Source organism: Mixophyes fleayi, chromosome 2 (genome assembly GCF_038048845.1).
Source record: "Mixophyes fleayi isolate aMixFle1 chromosome 2, aMixFle1.hap1, whole genome shotgun sequence".
Lineage (NCBI taxonomy): Eukaryota > Metazoa > Chordata > Amphibia > Anura > Limnodynastidae > Mixophyes > Mixophyes fleayi.
The window spans coordinates 234,637,367-234,660,277 of record NC_134403.1 but is presented as its reverse complement, the minus strand read 5'-3'; the positions used below and the strand labels follow the sequence as shown (position 1 = coordinate 234,660,277).

The window sequence follows — 22,911 nt, the reverse complement described above, 5'->3', positions numbered from 1 at the left end:
GGGGTGTGCACCGGCCACTTTTAGTGTTTTGTGTTTTGGGTTCTGATTAGCTTGAGGTTTTGGGTTCTGATTTGTTTTGCCAAAACACCTGACAAAAGGTTTTGGTTCTGATTTAGGGTTTTGGGTTCTGATTTATTTTTAAAAAAGCATAAAAAGTGCTAAAATCCAGTTTTTTTTTTCACTCCTACGCTATTATTAACCTCAATAACATTCAATAACAATCATTTCCACTAATTTCCAGTCTATTCAGAACACCTCACACCTCACACCTCACAATATTGTTTTTAGTCCAAAACATTGCACCGAGGTAGCTGGATGTCTAAGCTAAGCGACACAAGTGGGCGGCACAAACACATGGCCCATCGTAGGTGGCTGTGTAGGCTTGAATGGCCTTTTTCTGCTCCTCCATCCTCTGCAGCATATTGAGGGTGGAGTTCAAGCGCGTCACTACCTCTTGTTTTTGTTGATGGCAGGGCATGTTCATGCTTTTTTGATGTAGCAGGAACAGTGAACGTAATTTAATTACTTTAATATCTGATACTAAGCTTTCTGGACTGCGTAGTGTACCAATTTGGTACTGGGGCCACAATACCTCCTCCAACTTGTCTGAATTCCACTGCACAGATGGCTGCTCCTACATCCTCTGCAGCATATAGAGGGTGGAGTTCTAGCGCGTCACTACCTCTTGTTTTTGTTGATGACAGGGCATTTTCATTCTTTTATTATTTGGCAGGAACAGTGAACGTAGTTTAATATCTGATACGAAGCTTTCTGGACTGCGTAGTGATCCGAATTTGGTACCCGGGCCACAATACCTCCTTCAAATTGTCTGAATTCCACTGCACAGATGGCGGACACCGGATGCACGTCTAACACCAACATAACTGTTAAGGCCGCAGTTATCCGCTTTGCCATAGGATGACTACTGTCGTACTTCGTGCTCATGGTAAATGACTGTTGGACGGTCACATAATGCCAAAAAAAGAGTTGCAAGATGGAATTGTCCTTGGGCCCTCCCACCCACCCTGATGTTGTTCAAATAGGAATGCGCACTTTAACAAACCAATCATTTCAGCAAAAGGGCCTACCAAACTGTGGCTGAAATGATTGGTTTGTTTGGGCCTCCACACCAAAAAAGCTATTCATCTCTCCCTGTACAAACTAAACAGGCTCTACTGAGGCAAGATGTCGTCCTCATCCTCTGATTCCTCTCCCCCTTCAGTGTGTACTTCCTCATCCTCACACATTATCAATTCGTCCCCGCTGGACTCCACAACCACAGGTCCCTCTGTAGTATCTGGAGGCCAGTGCTGTACTTGATTGAGGAATTGATAATTTATTTTTATGAACATCATTTTTTCAACGTTCTGCGGAAGCAACCTCCTTCGCCGCTCACTGACCAGGTTCCCTGCTGCACTAAAAACTCTTTCGGAGTACACACTGGAGGGGGGACAACTCAGGTAAAATAGAGCCAGTTTGTACAGGGGCTTTTTTTCCTGCCAGTAACAATATGGACTGTCTGGCATGTCTATTTGGATAGTGTCAGCAAAATAATCCTCCACCATTTTTTAAATTTTGACAGCATCCAATGCAGCGACACTAGACATGTCTGCAATGGTTGGCAGGTCCTTCAGTCCGGACCAGATGTTCTCAGCATCCCCGCCAGCAGGTCTTTTAGGAAAACTGAGCTTTTTCCTCGCAGCCACAGGTGTTGAAGAAAATGAAGGTGGAACTGTTGGTATGTCACGGTCCTCTTCAGAGGACAATCTCCTGACCAGCAAGTCTTTGCACCGCTATAGACTTGTGTCCGCCGGAAACAGAGACACAACATATGCTTTAAACCGTGGATCCAGCATGGTGGCCAGAATGTATTCCTTTGACTTTAAGAGAGTGACCACCCTCGGATCCTGGCAAAGCGTACAAAGGGCTTCATCCACAAGAGCTACATGCTTTGTTGAATCGCAATGCTTTAACAGCTCCTCCCTCAATTTCTCCAGCTGCTTCTGCAACAGCCTGATCAGGGGAATCACCTGACTCAAGCTGGCAGTGTCGGAACTGACTTCTCGTTTGGCAAGTTCAAACGGCTGGAGAACCTTGCACAACACGGAAATCAGTCTCCACTGCGCTTGACTCAGGCGCATCCCCACTCCTTTGCCTATGTCGTAGGTGGCTGTGTAGGCTTGAATGGCCTTTTGCTGCTCCTCCATCCTCTGCAGGATATAGAGGGTGGAGTTCCAGCGCGTCACAACCTCTTGTTTAAGGTGATGGCAGGGCAGGTTCAGACTTTTTTGATGTTGCTCGAGTCTGCGGTAGACACTGGCAGAATGCCGAAAGTGTCCAGCAATTTTGCGGGCCACCACAATCATTTCCTGCACACCCCTGTCACTCTTCAGGTAATGCTGCACCACCAAATTAACGGTGTGGGCAAAACATGGGACGTGCTGGAAATTGCCCATATGTAATGCCCGCACAATGTTACTGGCATTGTCTGACACCACAAATCCCCAGGAGACTCTAAGTGGGGTATGCCACTGCGAGATTATTTCCCTCAGTTTCTCTAAGAGGTTGTCAGCATTGTGCCTCTTATTAAAACCGGTGATACACAACGTTGCCTGCCTTGGAACGAGCAGCCGTTGTGGAGATGCTGCTTCTGATGCAGCTGCTGCTGTTGCTGCGAAAGGCAATGCATCTACCCAGTGGGCTGTCACAGTCATATAGTCCTTCGTTTGCCCTGAACCACTTGTCCACATGTCCGTGGTTAAGTGGACAGTGGGTACAACCGCATTTTTCAGAGCACTGAGGACACTTTTTCGTACTTCTCTGTACATCCCAAGTATCGCCTGCCTAGTGAAGTGGAATCTCGACGGGATTTGGTACCGGGGACACAATACCTCCATCAACCGTCTAAATCCCACTCCACTGATGGCGGACACTGGACGCACGTCTAACACCAACATTGCTGTTATTGATGCAGTTATCCGCTTTGCCATAGGATGACTAGTGTCGTACTTGGTGCTCATGACAAACGACTGTTGGACGGTCAATTGTTTGGTGAAAGACATAGCGGTCTTACGACTTCCCCTCTGGGAAGATGACCGACTACCAGCAGCAACAGCAGCAGTGGCAGTAGTAGGCGTACTGCTGCAGGATTCCTCGGATGAATCCCGGATTGAAGAGGACTCAGTCTGGCTGGTGACATGGCCTGCAGGACTAAATCTGATGGAGATCGTGGAGGAAGTTGACGAGGAGGGTGTTGCTGGTGTGTATCCAACTGGACCACGGGATTTAGGTGTCCCTGTACCGATGACGGTCCTAGCCCCAGTTCCTGAACTAATCACTGAACTATGAAGGTTATTCAGGTGACATATAAGGGAGAATGTCCCTAGGTGGCCAAGATCCTTACCCCTGCTTATTTGAGCTTTACATAAGCTACATATGGCCATACATTTGTTGTCCGGATTGGGATAAAAATAACTCCAGACAGAAGAGGTGGATTTTTTGGTCTTCTGACCAGGCATGACGATGGGCTTTTTCATCCCATGGACAACAACTGTTTCCCCCCCTGGTGGCTCATTTATGATAACCACATCAGCATCCTCCTCGTCAAGTTCCTCCTCAGCGCCAGCTACATCAATATCCTCCTCCCGGTATACAACATTCACACCTTCATTAGCCAAATCTGTAACTGGACTATGGGTGATCCTTCCAGCATATGCAGAGGGCGTGCTGCAAATGGTGGAAGGAGCCACCTCTTCCCGTACAGTGATGGGAAGGTCAGGCTTCGCAACCACCAACACCCTTGGTCTCGCCTTGGGGATTTGTGATGACATCTCTCTAGAAGGCAGAGTTGTTTGCTGTGTTGTTGATGACAGCTTTAGTCTCTTAAATTTTTTAGAGGGGTGGGGAGGAGGTGGGCTTAGATCCTTGGGTGAAGCTGAACCACTAATCATGAACACGGGCCAGGGCCTAAGCCGTTCCTTGCCACTCCGTGTCGTAAATGGCATATTGGCAAGTTTACGTTTCTCCTCTGATGATTTTAATTTTCTTTTTTTACTAATTGTAGTGAACTTTGGCTTTTTGGATTTTACATGCCCTCTACTAGGAGATTGGGCATCGGCCTTGTCAGACGACGTTGATGGCATTTCATCGTCTATGTTATGAATAGTGGCAGCAGGTTCAGCATTAGAAGGAAGTGGGTCTTGATCTTTCCCTACTTTATCCTCCAAATTTTGATACTCCATTATATGCAGCACACGTTGTATTACAGTACTATTTTTTAAATACTGCTGGAACAGTGAACAATTTTTAATAGATTGCAGTATTAATGTTTCTGGACTGCAAGAACAGTGAACAATTTTTTATAGATTGCAGTATTAATGTTTCTGGACTGCAAAAATTTTTTTTATACTTTTTAAAAAAAATAATTATATTTCTTTTAAATGATTTTTGTATAATTTTTTTTTTTTTTTAAAGATTTTTTAATACTTTTAAAATAACTATGCACTTAGCAGAACAAAGCACAGTACAAAAGCACCACTGTACTCAGCAGCACAGAGCACAGGACAAAAGCACCACTGGACTCAGCAAGGACAGAGCACTGGACTGATGCACCACTGGACTCAGCAAGGACAGAGCACTGGACTGATGCACCACTGGACTCAGCAAGGACAGAGCACTGGACTGATGCACCACTGGACTCAGCAAGGACAGAGCACTGGACTGATGCACCACTGGACTCAGCAAGGACAGAGCACTGGACTGATGCAACACTGGACTCAGCAAGGAGAGAGCACTGGACTGATGCACCACTGGACTCAGCAAGGACAGAGCACTGGACTGATGCACCACTGGACTCAGCAAGGACAGAGCACTGGACACAAGGACAGAGCACCACTACCCTACACACCCTCCCTCTTCCCTGATGTCAGGCGAAATGAAGATGGCGGCCACAAGGTGAGTATTTATGACATCCGAGTCTCGCGAGATCCGACGCGAGACTTGGATGTCATAGCCTCGGTTTGGATTAGTTTGGCGCCCGGAAGTTCCCGAACAGTGCTCGGATCCCATCGGATCCGCACTGTTCGGGTGGGCTCGGATTAGCGAAATCCGAGCCCGCTCATCCTTAATGTAAACCCCTATACCTGGGAGGTGAGTGCATCTGATTTTAACTGCATTTTTATGGTGTTTAAAGCATATAGGTCAGTGTAGGACCTGCATATAATGAGGTCCCCTTGACGTTGGAATGCAGGCTTAAATTTTTTGATCAAAATATGAACTAATACCTCATGTTTTCATTTTGCTAGACACACACAGATATGCAGTGAAAAGGATAAGTGCTGACAACTGTCTATAAGAGTAGATAGCACTTCAATCCAAGCTGTGATTTGTGGAAAATTAACTTTTCACCCATACTTAGTTTTGGATGCAAAATAAAATGAAACCATTACTTTTTCTTACTTTGAATGCTTCATAGTTTGTGAAAAAATATGTTTTTTATCTGCTACATTCTGTAGTTCTGTATAAGTGACATTATTCCAATTATTAGCATTTTAGTATGCAAACATTTTTCAGCTGATTATATTGACTCCATGACTACTATTTTCTTCTTGATCATTCAGTCCTCTTTTTACTAATGCACCTGTTTGTCAACCTCTCCAACTAATATCTACCTCACTTAATTTCCTTACTTCTTACCTTGAAAAGCTGCACCCCAATGCAGGAAAACATGAACTGCAGAAGTGTTGTAACCAGGACAATATTTCCAATGGTTTTAATGGCCACAAATACACATTGTACTACATGCTGTTGTAAGGTACAAAAGAAGAAACAAAAAAGTTAAAAATTTAAAAGCTATAAAGGAAGACGTAAAAAGTGGGATTGGCATATTTTACTTACCTTTAGACCTTTTGCACGATTTATGGCTCTGAGAGGCCGTAAAACTCTGAGTACCCTAAGAATCTTCACCACAGAGATAGCACTAGACCTTATATATTTTTTAAAAAAATAGGATATCGAATGAGTGTAAGAGAAATAGAGGGAGAGAGACAGAAATCTTTGTTCATACATGTAAATAAATCTGTAATTAAATTAAATTAACCCATAGCATCCAATTAAATGCTAGATTTAAGCTTTAAATTGTGCTTGAAATGCTACTAATTTGATTGGTTGCTGTGGGTTACAGAACACTGCATAATCTAATTACATAAGCCCCTATTCCTTATTTAGGCAACCTGCAAAGTGTCTGCAAAATTTTGCACAAATTAAATTTAATGCATTTTGCAGTGGTGTCAAGTTCATAGAATCATAGGGGCGTATTCAATTGTCGGTGGAAAAGCCGAAAATTCCGCGGTCCGTTACGGTAATAGTGTGCGGAAAAACCGTTACTACTGTAATTTTTGTGCTGGATTTCAGCTCGCGGCTCAGGGAGCTGCGAGCTGAAATCCAGCTAACTACTACTGTAATAACGGTAGTAGTTTTTACACGGCGGGATTTCTCAACAATTGAATACGCCCCATAGAGTGTTATTACTGCTTTGCCATTTCATAGAATAGCAATTTCTGTATTATAAAATCATATTTCAAAGAATTTACAGTTATTTTGTAACAAAGGTAAATATTAAAAAAAACAACAGTTTAGAACATTTAGTTCATCACTTCTTGGCATGCTTTACAAACTAAGGTACTTTGAAGCAATTGTGTAATTCTAATATTTTTGTGTTAGATTAGTGTAAAAGTAAAAGGCAATATGGGAGGACATGATACAGAGGCAGAGATACATTAGCATGAGTTAGGTATAAAAGAGGATTTCAAACTATGTCTATTAAAACTTTTCTTTTTGTACCAGCTTCAAATCATGTTCAGTATTTCAAAATGTGTTCCAATATACTTCAGCACGACTCTGGTATGAGAGCGCCTCCCCAACCGCTGCATCATCTCTTATTTCTGAAGACAACTGCTCTAACCTATGGGAACTTGTCCCTCAGACTGGCAGTTCCAATTTACACAAGGTTTAATATATATATATATATATATATATATATATGTATGTGTATGTGTGAGTATATATGTATGTGTGTGTATATATGTATATATATATATATATATATATATATATATATATATATATATATATATATACAAGTTAACCCGTGCATGATACTCATGCATTCTAGTCAAATCAAGCTACTTAAGGTGTTAAAAAGGTTCTTGTCATGCATTTGGGCCATAGCCCAAGCCTCAACCACCAACCACTCCCCACTGTCACCCCCGGCAACCCCTAACCAATCCCAACTGTCACTTCTCCTTCAAGAAATATATATATATATTTTTAAAATCTTTATAAACACTTTTAACAATTAACAAATTAAATTAACAAATTTAAAATAACATCTTAGTATACCAAATTTCAGCCCTTTCTGAATTTTTTTTACACACACACTAAGAATTTAGTAGGTCAGTGTATAACTCCGCCCAGCAGGTGGCGCTGCAGCTTGGTTTTATTTTTACCACACACACAGATGGACTAACACACGCCACTAGACATTTATATTATATATATATATATATATATATATATATATATATATATATATATATATATATATATATATCTATATATATATATATATATATATATATACACATATATATATATAGATCTGGTATTACCAATTTGCTGTTTTTCCTTTTTTAACATAATATATACAGGTGGTATTTATTGAAAGATCAACCAGTAAGTTAACAATTAAATGGGAAACATTTATAGCTCACTGAATGCCAAAAGAGATGAGAGAGACTCCAACCACCAATAAGTCAAGGATGTTAAAGTAGTTTCTGCAGAAGGAACCTTTGTGCAATATAGCACCATATGTGGTCATCTGAGATGAAAAAGACAAAACTATTAGAGAATGTACCAAGCGAATATAAATGAGTAGAGTGTTGAAAGAGAAAGCAAAACAAACTGGGTGGTGTACAGTGCTTTTTGCAAGCTTTTTACCTTAAGGACGATTTCTGTTGTAAAAATAACCGTGAAAACAATATCAAAATAATAAAGTATCTGAAAGACAAACAGAAAGCTTATTTAAAATCACAATAACATAAAGGTTCTTCTTTAGCTATGTGCTTAATTTAAGCAGTATTTTAAGAGATAAAAGTAAAGTTGAAATTAATTCAGGAGTAAATGTCCTAAAGTGGAAGTGATATTTTTACTGTTTCTGCTACACACAGTGTCAAGTTTATCCTAAAATTATACGCAGATTGTTTTTCTGGTGGGATTTCCAAAAATGTCTGTTTTGGTTTTGGTTTTGGATTTGTAGTAACTTCGTGTTTTGGTTTTGGTTTTGACAAAACTGGCCTCTTGTGTTTTGATTTTGGATCTGTATTGTTTTGAAAAAATGCTAAAAAATGCTAAAATCACATAATTTGGCTATTTTTTTTGTTCCTACTTTATTATTAACCTGAATCAAACTAATGTCCAGGCCTTGCCAGTCAATTTTTACCACCTCAAAGGTCACTATATTATTTTCATCTACTTTCAGCCCAAGACTACAGCAAGCTCGCTCGATACTAAGTGTCAGAGCTTTGGCACAAACACACGGCAGATTATAGCACATCAGTAGTGGCAGAAAAAAAAGTGGTGCAAGATGAAATTGTCCTTGGGCCCTCCCGGGACCTCCCACCCATCCATATGTTAAAAAGGTTTAATAAACTCACACAGAAACAGGAGGAGAACCAGATACAGTTTAACGGACCAAACACTTCAGTGACAAGGAGTGCCAGTTTTGTGGCTGAAGTTCTTGGATTTGTTTCGGCCCCAACAAGACAAGCTACGAATGGGCTTAAGGCAGCTAAGCTAACAGTGCTGTCAATGAACTGTAAGACTGCAGCGAGCTGGCTGGTTGCTAAGTGACAGAGCTGCGGCACAAACACATGGCAGTTTATATCACATCTAGGAAACATTGCCACACAGCAGTGGCAGAAAAGAAAAGTGGTGCAAGATGGAATTGTCCTTGGGACCTCCCACCCACCCTTGTGTTGGATATTAAAAAGGACATGTACAGTTTATCAAACCAAGCACTTCAGCGACAAGAAGTGTCACTTTTGTGGCTGAATTGCTTCGTTTGTTTGAGCCCCCACAAAACAAGCTACCAGTATTTTAGCTGCCTTAAGGCTAACAGTGCTGTCAATGAACTCTACAGTGGCAAGATGTTGTTTTCATCATCCTCATCCTCATCCTCACCCGCATAAGTGTGTACATCATCCTCACACAATATTAATTTCTCTCCGCAAAAATCCACCATTATAGAAGTCTCTGAGCTTTGATGTAATTGGTGGCAAAGGCCTTCTTCATGGAATTTGCAATTCATTTTAATGAACATCGTTTTTTACACATTTGTAGGAAGTAGCCTCCTACGCCGATCGCTGACAAGGCTCCCGGCTGTGCTGAAAACTCTGAGTGCACTCCGGAGGGTGGGCAGCTTAGGCATTGAAAAACGCGTTTTTACATGGGTCTCCAAATTGCCTTTTTCTCCTCCCAGTATATAAAGGGACTGTCTGACATGCCTATTTCTATGCTGTCATTAAAATAATCCTCCACAAATCTTTGGATGTTGATAGTAGGAACAGGTGGAGTTACGGCAGAGGTGTCACGAATATTGGGCAATTTCTTTTACACCAGACCAGATGTTAAAATGATGTGCATCACCACTGGGTCTCTTGGAAAAGCTAATTTTTGCAAAGCACAAGGCAGTTTATAGCACTTCTGGGAAACAATGCCACACAGCAGTGGCAGAAAAGAAAAGTGGTGCAAGATGATATTGTCCTTGGGCGCTCCCACTCACCCTTATGTTGGATCTTAAAAAGAACATGCACACTTTAACAAACCAAGCACTTCAGCGACAAGGAGTGACACTTTTGTGGCTGAAGTGCTTGGTTTGTTTGGGCCCTGACAATACAAGCTAATAATGAACTTAAGGCAACTAGTTAACAGTGCTGTTAATGAACTCTACAGTGTCAAGTCCTGCACCAGTGAAAGCAGTTCTTGCCAGTGATAAGAAGAAGGCCATTGTCATGCCTGGACATAAGACCAAAAAATTCACCTCTTATGTGTGGAATCATTTTTACCCAAATCCTGACAATTGTCTAGCCATTTGTAGTGTTTGTAAAGCCACAGTCAGTAGAAGTCAGGTAGGGACCTTAACCATCTAGGAACCTCATCCATGTTACGCCATTTGAAGTAAGTTCATGACATGCTCTTGGGAAAATTAGAAACTTATGCTAAAAAAATAACAAGAAGCACTCCAGCATCAGCTAGCTCCCAGCACCTTCATCATCAATATCCTCGCTAGTGATTGGAGTGGGTCCTGCATCCAAGTCGCTAAGGCTGGATGACTCCTCCCCTATCCAGGATTCCTCAGAAGATTCCTTGAGTGTTAGGCCCGCTGCTGCTGTTCCTGGGGGTGGATCTTCAACCCAGAAGCAAACAAAGAAGAAGACTACTAGTAGCTTACAACAATTGAATGTTAAACAATTCTTTGCAAGAGGAAGCAAGTATGACAGCTGTCACCCAATCGCACAGCAGATCACAGGCGCCATGGTGACTATGCTTGTATTAGATCTGCGTCCAATATCCACCATTAATGCAGCAGGTTTTAGACAGTTAATTGAGGTCCTGTGTCCACATTCCATCTCAACATGATTTTACTAGACAAGCAATTCCTCACCTGTACGATGAGGTTACAAAAAAGAAAATTATTGGGCTACAAAATGCCATTCTACCCACTATACCGGCGGTTCCCAAACTGTGCGCCGCGGCTCCCAGGGGTGCCGCGGCGCTGCCACTGGGGTGCCGCGGCCCAGCCATAAAAAAAACCCAAAACACAGAAACTTACCAATCCGCTGGGCGCCGGGACCCAGGAGCCTCCTCTCTCCTGCAGCTGTCACTGAATATCGACGTCAGTAACAAGCTGAAGGAGAGAGGAGGCTGCTGGGTCCCGGCGCCCGACGAATTGGTAAGTTTCTGTGTTTTGTTGTTTTTTATGGCTGGCGCCTGGCGCGGGGCAGAGTGAGAGGGATCGTGGCAGAGGAGGGGGACAGAGGATGGTGACAGCGGGACAGAGGAGGGGGACAGAGGATGGTGACAGCGGGACAGAGGAGGAGAGCAGAGGATGGTGACAGCGGGACAGAGGATGGTGACATAGGATGGTGACAGCGGGACAGAGGAGGAGAGCAGAGGATGGTGACAGCGGGACAGAGGAGGAGAGCAGAGGATGATGACAGAGGTTGGTGACAGAGGATGGTGACAGAGGTTGGTGACAGAGGATGGTGACAGAGGTTGGTGACAGAGGATGGTGACAGAGGATGGTGACAGCGGGACAGAGGAGGAGAGCAGAGGATGGTAACAGCGGGACAGAGGATGGTGACAGAGGATGGTGACAGTGGGACAGAGGAGGAGAGCAGAGGATGGTAACAGCGGGACAGAGGATGGTGACAGAGGATGGTGACAGTGGGACAGAGGAGGAGAGCAGAGGATGGTGACAGAGGTTGGTGACAGAGGATGGTGACAGAGGTTGGTGACAGCAGGACAGAGGAGGTGAGCAGAGGATGGTGACAGTGGGACAGAGGTTAGTGACAGAGGATGGTGACAGCGGGACAGAGGAGGAGAGCAGAGGATGGTGACAGCGGGACAGAGGAGGAGAGCAGAGGATGGTGACAGCGGGACAAAGGAGGAGAGCAGAGGATGGTGACAGCAGGACAGAGGAGGAGAGCAGAGGATGGTGACAGTGGGACAGAGGTTGGTGACAGAGGTTGGTGACAGAGGATGGTGACAGAGGATGGTGACAGCGGGGCAGAGGAGGAGAGCAGAGGATGGTGACAGCGGGACAGAGGTTGGTGACAGAGGATGGTGACAGAGGATGGTGGCAGAGGATGGTGACAGCGGGACAGAGGTTGGTGACAGCGGGACAGAGGAGGAGAGCAGAGGATGGTGACAGTGGGACAGAGGAGGGGGGCAGGATGATGACAGAGGAGGGGGACAGCGGGACAGAGGAGGAGAGCAGAGGAGGGTGACAGCGGGGCAGAGGATGGTGACAGCAGGGCAGAGGAGGGGGACAGAGAGCAGAGGAGGGGGGCAGAGGGGCAGAGGAGGGAGACAGAGGGGCAGAGGATGGGGACAGAGAGCAGAGGATGGGGACAGTGGGGCAGAGAAAGGGGACAGAGAGCAGAGGAGGGGCACAGTGGGGCAGAGGAGGGGCACAGCGGGGCAGAGGAGGGGGACACAGCGTGAGAGGGGCAGTGGAGGGGGACACAGCATGTGAGAGGGCAGAGGAGGGGACAGCGTGTGAGAGGGCAGAGGAGGGGGACATTGTGAGAGAGGGCAGAGGAGGGGGGACAGCGTGACAGAGCAGAGGAGGGGGGACAGTGTGACAGAGGGCAGAGGGGGCAGTGTGAGAGAGGGCAGTGTGTCTGGATGCAGAGGGGGCAGTGTGTCTGGATGCAGAGGGGGCAGTGTGTCTGGATGCAGAGGGGGCAGAGTGCCTGAGGGCAGAGTGTCTGGATGCAGAGGGGGCATTTTTGCATACAACTAAATAAGTATTTCTGTCCTGACCTAAATACTTATTACAATTTTTTGACCCAACTACTTCTAAAATAGGACTGCTCAATAATTATTTTGGAGGGGTGCCTTGAAAAAATTTGGAGACTCTAAGGGTTCCGCGAACTGCAAAAGTTTGGGAACCACTGCACTATACACTTAACCACAGATATGTGGACAAGAGGAACTGGGAAAACTAAAGATTATATGACTGTGACAGCCCACTGGGTTGGTGATTCGCCTTCAGCAGCAGGAACAGCAGCATCTAACAAACAATGCCAGATCTTTCAGATGCAGGCTACTCTGTGTATCACCTGCTTCACTAAGAGGCAAACCGCTGACAACCTGTTTGGAAAACTAAGGCATGTCATTGCAACATGACTTATCATTATTATTATTATTATCGCTTATTTGTAAGGCGCCACAAGGTTTCCGCAGCGCCGTACATGGTACAAACAGTAGACTATACAGGGTAAGACAGTAGAGAACAATAAACACAAAGTACCAGTACTTCAGAAACTCCAGGCAGGCAGATACAGTAGAGACGGAGCGGAAGAACAGGTATGGAGACAGGAGGGAAGATGGGCCCTGCTCATACGAGCTTACATCCTAAGGGAGGGTAAACAGAATCAGGTACATAAGGGAGCCAGTGAAGCAACGGGGAGAGAGAAAGGGGGCAGGGGAGAACCAGAAGAGGTGAGAGGTTAAGTGGATGGTTGGTAGGCCTTAAGGAACAGGTGAGTTTTAAGAGCCCGCTTGAAGGAGCACAGATTGGGTGAGACGAATGGAGCTAGGGAGGTCGTTCTAGTGAAGGGGGGCAGCACGGGAGAAGTCTTGGATTCTAGAGTGGGAAGAGGTGATCAGAGTGGCGGAGAGGCGGCGATCATTGGCTGAGCGCAGGGAGCGGGCGGGAGTGTGAATGGGTCCACTTGGACTCTCCTGAGGATATGTCATTTCTGATATTGCCAATGTGACAGGATGGACCGCCTATGCCAACTTGTCTCTTGTTGCTGGGAACCGACTGGGCTTACTTTTCCACTGTCCCCAGTTGTTATTACAACTATGCCCCTCCTGCTGCAGTAGGAGGAGCCTGCTGCCACCACTGGGCTCATTTATGGCGCCCAGAACCACGTCCCTTCTGGATAACTGTCGCTGCTAGTGTACTCCCGTGCTTGCACACTTAGGCTGGTACCCCTGACCGCTTACTATGGATCAGGGTGCTGTGGATGGATCCCCCCTGGCATATCCCACTGACCAGAGCTGCTGGGTAGCGGCAGAGCAGTGGCACTGGAGAAACAGCCAGAGGACGGATTAGATTTAGGGTCGCATTTGTAGGTAACAGGATTACAGCAATATTAAAGAAGTTGTCAAGCAGGGTCTTGAAGCAGAGTGATGTTTATTGCTCAAGAGTCCTGACAAGGACGGTTCCACTGATTAAAGGTATCAGTGGTCAGATCAGATGGAACATCAGAATGATACATTTCTGTTTACAAGGGCTCCCTTTTTATACTGTTTTTCGACACAGCCTTACAGGCTATTTTTAGAATCGGGGTGTAATCTGTTTACCAAAACATTGATTTACATGCATGGCAAAGCTAACGATATTTATGCTTATCTGTGATATTTTAAAATCTTGCTGATATATCCTGCATCTTAATTTGGACACAGTGGACATCTGACAGCAAGTCTAATTACATCTTCCTATACTTTCAGGTGCTAGACCCTCATACATCAAAAGGTCTAATTAGCATGAGATTAGCATGAGTCCTTTCTTCCAACAGTTGCAAAATACACATTTCCTCCAAAGAAAGGAATTCCCCAAGAAAAGTTACAAACCCCAAACAAGGTATTTCCTTATTCCAAGATATACAAAAGGCTTTCTAAACAAAGGCTTATTGTATCAGATATATACATCAGAATTAAGGCATTTCCTCCATCAAGGTTAAAACAGAAAAAAATATTTTTTCTCAGAAATTAAGGATTTCCCTTATCAAAATATACACAATATCAAAAATAAGTGTGTCCAATTAAATAAATAAGCGCCCTGGGCTATTTCCTTTACATATATTTATACCATAAGTTACTTATAAGTGATCCAGTCACAGCCACCAATATTATTAGTGCATTACATCGGGGAGAATTCCATCACATTCCCTGTTTTGCTAGCACAATCAACTTATTGGTGCAGAGTTTTTTTAAAAAAATGACAGTGACATGCATGAGATGCTGTCTGTATCGCAAAATATTTTGGGTCATTTTTGGCATTCTGCAACAGCCTGCATCAGCTGCAAGAAAAATAGAATTTGTAAGGAATGTACTTTAGTACAGCGCAGTGAAAAATACTTTCCATGTTGTGCAAGGTACTGAAACCACTTGAAGTAGTCACCTGTGAAGTGAGTTCAGACACTGTTAGCTTAAGTCAAGTGATTCCCCTAATGAGACTTTTGGAAAAGCAGCTAGAGAAATTGAAGGAGGAGATGAAACAAAGCAATTCTGCTAACTATGTTGGACTTGTAGATGAAGTACTTTTTTTTAGCTTCGCCAGGGTCCAAGAGTTAACACTATTTTAAAATCTGATCACTACATACTATCAACTGTGCTTGATCCTAGGTTTAAGAGCTATGTCTTCTCTTTCTTTCCGTCTGACCCAGATCTCAAGAGATGTAACGAGATTCATGACACAACGACGTCTCCTCCTTCAGTTTTTCTGGCAACTAGTGCTAGGAAAAAAACGTAGCTTTCCCAAGACACCCAGTGGTGATGCAGATGAATCAGCACAACATTTTGACATCTGGTCTGGTCTAAAAGAATTGTCCAAAAATCGTGACAGCTTTGCCGTAAAATGAACTACAAATTCCACGAGGAAGGCCATTACCGGCAATTACATCAAAGTACAGAGACTTCTGTAATGATCGATTCCAGCAGGTATGAATTAATATTGTGTGAGTATGATGTTCACACTGATGAGGGTGAGAATGAGGGTGAGGATGATGACAGTGTATATTGCTGCTTCCAAACTACTCTCTCTAACCTCCTCACTTGACCTCTCCCAGTGGATTGAATCTGCTACTCATCAGGATGGCCACTGTCTTGATCTTGTTTTCTCTAGACTATGCTCAGTTTCTAATTTCCTTAACACTCCTTTCCCCCTCTCGGATCATCACGTTATTAGCTACGCGCTCACCCCCAGTTCTTTACCCTCCCTGGTGTCAAACTCTTCCAAGCCTCCTCGTACCCGCAGGAATATCAACGCTATTGATTATCAACAGTTTTCCACCTCTCTCCAACACCTTCTCTCCCCAATTTCTACATTCTCCTCCCCTGATCGGGCAGTACCCCATTTTCATGAAACCCTAGCAACTGCTCTGGATCAAGTGGATCCAGCGACACTACATACTTCGCGTAGAATTCGTTGCCAACCATGGCACACTACAGTAACACGAACTCTACAAAAACTTTCTCGTAAAGCAGAACGTCACTGGCATAAATCTTGTGCCTCTAATGATTTCATTACATATACTGATATCTACCACTCCTACAGAAATGCTCTGGACACTGCTAAACAAATATACTACCGATCTCTCAGCTATGCTCAGGCTTCTAACCCCAAACGCCTCTTTAACACATTTAACTCTCTTCTGAATCCTCCAGCCCCAAATCCTCCAACTAATATCAGTGCACAGGATCTTGCTTCCTATTTCAAGGACAAAATAGATAAGATCAGGCTTGAAATGGTATCTCCCTTGACAAGCAATCTGCTCAATTCCTTTGTAGCACCCTCTGACACTCTCTCTTTATTTGATCCCACAAATGAAGAGGAAGTTTCTACTCTCTTCTCATCTTCCTACTCTACCTCCTGTCCTCTTGATCCCATTCCCTCACAAATGGGTATGTCCCTGTCTCCTGTGCTCATTCCCCTCTAACTAAAATCTGTAATCTATCTCTTTCTACTGGTATTTTTCCATCTATATTCAAGCATGCAGTGATTACTCCCATTTTAAAAAAACAGAATTCTGACCCTAACTCTCTCATAAATTACCGCCCCATCTCCCAGCTCCCATGCCCCTCCAAGCTTCTCGAGAGAATTGCCTACACACGCCTCACACACTTTCTTACAGCAAACAACCTATTGGATCCTCTTCAGTCAGGCTTTTGCTCTCAACACTCCACAGAGACGGCGCTGACCAAAGTTGTCAATGATTTGATCACAGCAAAAAATAATAACCAATACTCTCTTCTAATTCTCCTGGATCTCTCTGCTGCATTTGACACTGTTGACCACTCTCTCCTCATACAAACGCTGCAATCCCTAGGTCTTGAAGGCACTGTCCTATCCTGGTTCTCATCCTACCTATCTAATCGCTCTTTCAGTGTTAATTTCTCTGGATCCACCTCTGCTCCGCTTCCTTTATCAGTTGGAGATCCACAAGGCTCAGTCCTAGGTCCTCTGCTATTCTCTATCTACACCACTTCTCTTGGAAAACTAATAAGCTCCTTTGGATTTCAGTATCATCTCTATGCGGATGATACACAAATTTATCTATCCTCTCCTGATCTTTCACCATCTGTGTTGTCTCGCGTTACTGACTGTCTTTCTGCCATTTCATCTTGGATGTCTTCTCGCCAACTCAAACTCAATCTTTCAAAAACTGAATTAATAATATTCCCACCCAAGAACAGAAGCTTCCTGCCTGACATTTCTATTTCTGTCGATAACATGACCATAAATCCCACCCCGCAAGCTCGTTGCCTAGGTGTAATCCTTGATTCACAACTGTCGTTTATTCCACACATCAACTCTATATCTAAATCATGTTATATACACCTAAAGAACATTTCCAGAATACGCACATATCTGACACATTAATTCATGCACTCATCATCTCCCGCATTGACTATTGCAATTCCCTCCTTACTGGTCTTCCCAAAGGCAGACTTGAACCCCTACAATCTATTTTGCACGCAGCGGCTAGACTGATTTTCCTTACAAACCGTTATTCCTCTGCTGAGCCTCTCTGTCAGTCTCTACATTGGCTGCCTGTATTTCAACGAATCCAATATAAAATTCTTCTACTAACATACAAAGCCATCAACAAAATTGCACCGACATACATTTCCTCACTTGTCTCGAAATATCTCCCTACTCGACACCTCCGTTCTGCACAAGATCTACGTCTCTCCTCCACTCTCATCACATCCTCCCATTCTCGGTTACAGGATTTTTTCCGGGCTGCACCTACTTTGTGGAATTCCCTCACTCGCACAGTAAGACTTTTCTCTAGTCTTCAAACCTTCAAGCGTTCACTGAAAACCCACCTCTTCTGACAAGGTTATGATATTCCTCAACCATCATCTTAATTTCCCTAGATTACCCTATTGCCATCCTCTACACTGCTAACGCAAGACAACAACCTTCTGACCAACATTGCAACACACACAGCCCACTCAGTACTTTTACCTTTTCAGTCTGGCTGGTCCATTGTGCAATATGATGTAGCACGTGCCCTTGTGTTTCTAACTCCCATTGTCCTATAGATTGTAAGCTTTCGAGCAGGGTTCTCTTACCTCTCTGTCTGTATGTATTACTCAGTATTGTCTTATTAATGTTTGTTCCCAATTGTAAAGCGCTACGGAATTTGCTGGCGCTATATAAATAAATGTTGATGATGATGATGATGATGATTGCAGGTGCTGGGATCTAGCTGAGAAAAGGGAGCTAGCTGATGCTGGTATGCTTGTTAATGTTTTGGGTAGAATGGCATGTTGGCAATTTTATGTTTTTCTACTGTAAACTCCCTTTATTAGAGAGGAGTTTTTTCTTTACCAATGTAAAAGCTTGTTTTTTGGATTTCAGTTTCCTGACTTAAACTAGAGATGGGCGGGTCCGGTTCTCCGAGAACCGAACCCACCCGAACTTTGGGTATCCGAGTACCGAGCTGAACGTCATTGTGATGTCGTGGGATCTCGGGGCTCGGTTCTCGCGACACTTCAACTTTATAAATACACGCCTCCACAGCAATCCATCGCCATTTGACAGAGGGAGAGAGCAGGGTGTAATCATAGGCTAATTAGAGCAGGGACAGAGAATACAATATTGTTCTTGCAATTGCTCTAACCAAAATCGCTAGTGCAGAGAGGAGGATAGAAGTTTATTATTTTTTCTTCATATTTGGCACTCCCCAGCGCTTTTGGGGTGTCCCCCATAATTGTGCATAAATATTTCTGGCTGTCAAAAGTCATATCTGTCAGCAGTATCTACCAAATATTTTTTAGCACTCCTCAGTGCTTTTGGGGTGTCCTCCCTAATTGTGCATTAATATTTCTGGCTGTCAAAAGTCATATCTGTCAGCAGTATCTACTAAATAATTTTTAGCACTCCTCAGTGCTTTTGGGGTGTACTCCCTAATTGTGCATTCATATTTCTGGCTGTCAAAAGTCATATCTGTCAGCAGTATCTACTAAATAATATTTAGCACTCCTCAGTGCTTTTGGGGTGTCCTCCCTAATTGTGCAATAATATTTCTGGCTGTCAAAAGTCATAACTGTCAGCAGTATCTACTAAATAATTTTTAGCACTCCTCAGTGCTTTTGGGGTGTCCTCCCTAATTGTGCATTAATATTTCTGGCTGTCAAAAGTCATATCTGTCAGCAGTATCTACTAAATAATTTTTAGCACTCCTCAGTGCTTTTGGGGTGTCCTCCCTAATTGTGCATTAATATTTCTGGCTGTCAAAAGTCATAACTGTCAGCAGTATCTACTAAATAATTTTTAGCCCTCCTCAGTGCTTTTGGGGTGTCCTCCCTAATTGTGCATTAATATTTCTGGCTGACAAAAGTCATATCTGTCAGCAGTATCTACTAAATAATATTTAGCACTCCTCAGTGCTTTTGGGGTGTCCTCCCTAATTGTGCATTAATATTTCTGGCTGTCAAAAGTCATATCTGTCAGCAGTATCTACTAAATAATTTTTAGCACTCCTCAGTGCTTTTGGGGTGTCCTCCCTAATTGTGCATTAATATTTCTGGCTGTCAAAAGTCATATCTGTCAGCAGTATCTACTAAATAATTTTTAGCACTCCTCAGTGCTTTTGGGGTGTCCTCCCTAATTGTGCATTAATATTTCTGGCTGTCAAAAGTCATATCTGTCAGCAGTATCTACTAAATAATTTTTAGCACTCCTCAGTGCTTTTGGGGTGTCCTCCCTAATTGTGCATTAATATTTCTGGCTGTCAAAAGTCATATCTGTCAGCAGTATCAACCAAACAATTTTTAGCACTCGCCAGTGGTTTGCGCTCAGAATGGATTCAAAGCAGTCCACATATGATCTGAATGAGCAACCAGGTTCTGTCACCAGTCCTGATGTTAGTGTTCCCAGTACGTCATCTGGCCAAGGCGATGTCAAACAACAGAGTGTTTTCAAATTAGTGCAAAATACAAAAACCCAAAAAAAATTTACTGTATTGAAGCGAAAAAGAAGTGTAACTGAGCAAAAGTTAAGTGACGATAAAAAAAAAATTGCAAGCATGCCATTCTACACACGCAGTGGTAAAGAGAGAATGAGGCCTTCACCTTTGGCTATTAGTGGCAGATCCCAAAAAGTTACCCAGCCTACAATTGGTGCACAACTACTGTTACGCGTCAAAGCTGAGCTGCAAGATAACAGTGAGGCATTACAGGAGAATATTTGCTCTGATTCACAAATGCCAACAATCCCTGTGGAGAGTCCATCCAACAGTGGGATGTCTAATCGTGAGCATTCTGCTGATGTGTGCCTTAATAGCCCGAGTGTAGCCGGTGATACCCAAATTGAGGATGCCACTTTGGAATTAGAAGAGGATGAGGGGGAGATTTGTGTAGGCGACGAGTGCGCTAATGAGGATGTTGATGAGGATGAGGTTGTTTGTGTAAGTCCTGCACCAGTGGCAGCAGTTCTGGCACGTGACAAGAAAAAGGCCATTGTCATGCCTGGGCATAAAACAAAAAAATCCACTTCTTATGTGTGGAATTATTTCTACCCAAATACAGACAACAATTGTATAGCCATTTGTAGTGTATGTGAAGCCACAGTCAGTCGAGGGAGGGACCTTAACCATCTTGGACCCTCGTCTATGTTACGCCATTTAACGAGAGTTCATGGCAAAGTGTTGGGAAAAGCTGAAAGTTCTTCCCAAAAGAATACAAGCACTCCCTCATCAGCTAAGACCCTCCGCTCACCGACATACCGACGGCTACAAAATACACCCACCACACCATCCTCATTAATATCCTCAGTAGCGCTCGGAGTTAGCCCGGCATCCCACTTAAGGCTGGATGACTCCGGCACTATTATTGATTCCTCTGAAGAAAGCGTTAGTCCTGCTGCTGCTGTTGCTGCTGCTAGGGGTGAATCGTCATCCCAGAGGCAGGTTAATAAAATGAGCAGTCCTACATTTCAGCAATTAACTGTGAAACAATCATTTGCGAGGGGAAGCAAATATGACAGCAGTCACCCAGTCGCCAAGCGAATCACAGACGCCATGGCTGCAATGTTAGTGTTAGATCTGCGTCCAATCTCCACAATAAACGCAGCTGGTTTTTCACAGTTAATTGAGGTTTTGTGTCCGCGTTACAGAATTCTATCGCGACACCATTTCTCCCGTAAAGCTATTCCACAACTATACCAAAAAGTGTGTAAAAATGTAGAGATTGCGCTGAAAAATGCCATTCTGCCCACTGTTCACTTAACCACAGATATGTGGACAAGTGGAAGTGCCCAAACCAAAGACTATATGACTGTGACAGCCCACTGGGTTGGTCATTCACCTTCACCAGCAGGAACAGCAGCAGCATGTACACCACTACGTAACATTTGTCACAGGCAGGCCACTCTTTGTATCACCGGCTTCACTAACAGGCATACGGTTGACAATTTGTTACGCAAACTGAGAGATGTGATTGATGCATGGCTTATACCACTCGGACTCTCCCCAGGGTATGTCATTTCAGATAACGCCAACAATATAGTGCGAGCATTACAGCTGGGTGATTTCCAACATATTCCCTGTTTTGCTCACACCATCAACTTGGTGGTGCAGAGCTTCCTACGAAATAACCGTGAGGTGCAGGAGATGCTTTCGGTGGCCCGTAAAATTTCAGGTCATTTCAGGCATTCAGCCACAGCATGTAGGAGATTACAGCAGCTCCAAGAGCAGTTTAACTTGCCCTGCCACCAACTTAAGCAAGAGGTGGTAACTCGGTGGAATTCCACCCTGTACATGCTTCAGAGGATGGAGGAACAGCGCAAAGCCATCCAAGCATATTGCACAAGTCATGACATTGGGAAAGGAGGGGGGATGTATTTCACTCTTGCACAGTGGGGAATCCTTTCAGTGCTGTGCAAGGTGCTGAAACCATTTGAAGTTGTGACATGTGAGGTCAGTGCAGACTCTGCTAGTTTGAGCCAAGTCATTCCTTTAATTAGACTATTGGAAAAGCAGCTTGAGAAAATGAAGGAGGAGCTGAAAGCAAGCAATTCAGCAAAGTATGTTGGCCTTGTCGATCAAGTACTTAATTCGCTTCACAATGATCCTCGAGTTATTAAGATCTTGAACTCGGATCAGTACGTTTTGGCCACTGTGCTTGATCCAAGGTTTAAAACCTACATTGAGTCTTTACTTGTAAATGAGCGAGATGTGAACTTTTGCAAGGAGCTATTGCTCAGCAAGTTGGCCGCTGAACTGGGCCTCGGCTTGACGACATGTCCTCCTTCACTTTCTCAAGCTGTTGCTCGTAAAAAATTAAATTTCCAAAAAAGAAGCAGGGAAGACACAGGGGGCAGACCAGAATAATTTAACATCTGGGCTGGTTTGAAGGATTTTTCAAAAAAATGTGTCACTTTGCCCATAACTCCATCCAATATGAGTATAAACATGCAAAGGATGGTGGAGGATTACTTTCAAGAGGTAGTTGATATGGAAATGTCAGACTGTCCCTTTCCTTACTGGGAAGAAAAGCAGGCCATTTGGAAACCCATGTACAAACTTGCTTTGCAATACCTAAGCTGCCCACCCTCCAGTGTGTACTCTGAACGAGTGTTCAGCACAGCAGGGAACTTAGTCAGTGATCGCCGTAGAAGGTTACTTCCCAAAAATGTGGAGAAAATGATGTTTATAAAAATGAACTACATCTTCCACGAGGAAGGCCTTCACCATCCAAGACATCCAAGCACTGACTGTTCTCTAATGGCGGATTCAAGCGGCGATGAATTGATAGTCTGTGATGATGACGTACACACTGATGAGGGTGAGGATTAAGCTGAAGATGATGCCGATAACATCTTTTTAA

The 22,911-nt window shown here is 43.8% G+C and overlaps 1 protein-coding gene across 1 annotated transcript in view; it reads right to left on the bottom strand.

Annotated features, from left to right (window-relative positions):
- Positions 1 to 22,911, bottom strand: part of CACNA1S (calcium voltage-gated channel subunit alpha1 S) — a 451,977-nt gene that overhangs the window by 142,582 nt on the left and 286,484 nt on the right. Inside the window, exons 20-23 of the mRNA XM_075195636.1 lie at positions 7,996 to 8,055; positions 7,770 to 7,876; positions 5,896 to 5,983; positions 5,695 to 5,802 (exon numbers count right to left, since the gene is read on the bottom strand). Coding sequence (XP_075051737.1) covers positions 5,695 to 5,802; positions 5,896 to 5,983; positions 7,770 to 7,876; positions 7,996 to 8,055 — 363 coding nt within the window. The remainder of the gene's footprint in view (positions 1 to 5,694; positions 5,803 to 5,895; positions 5,984 to 7,769; positions 7,877 to 7,995; positions 8,056 to 22,911) is intronic.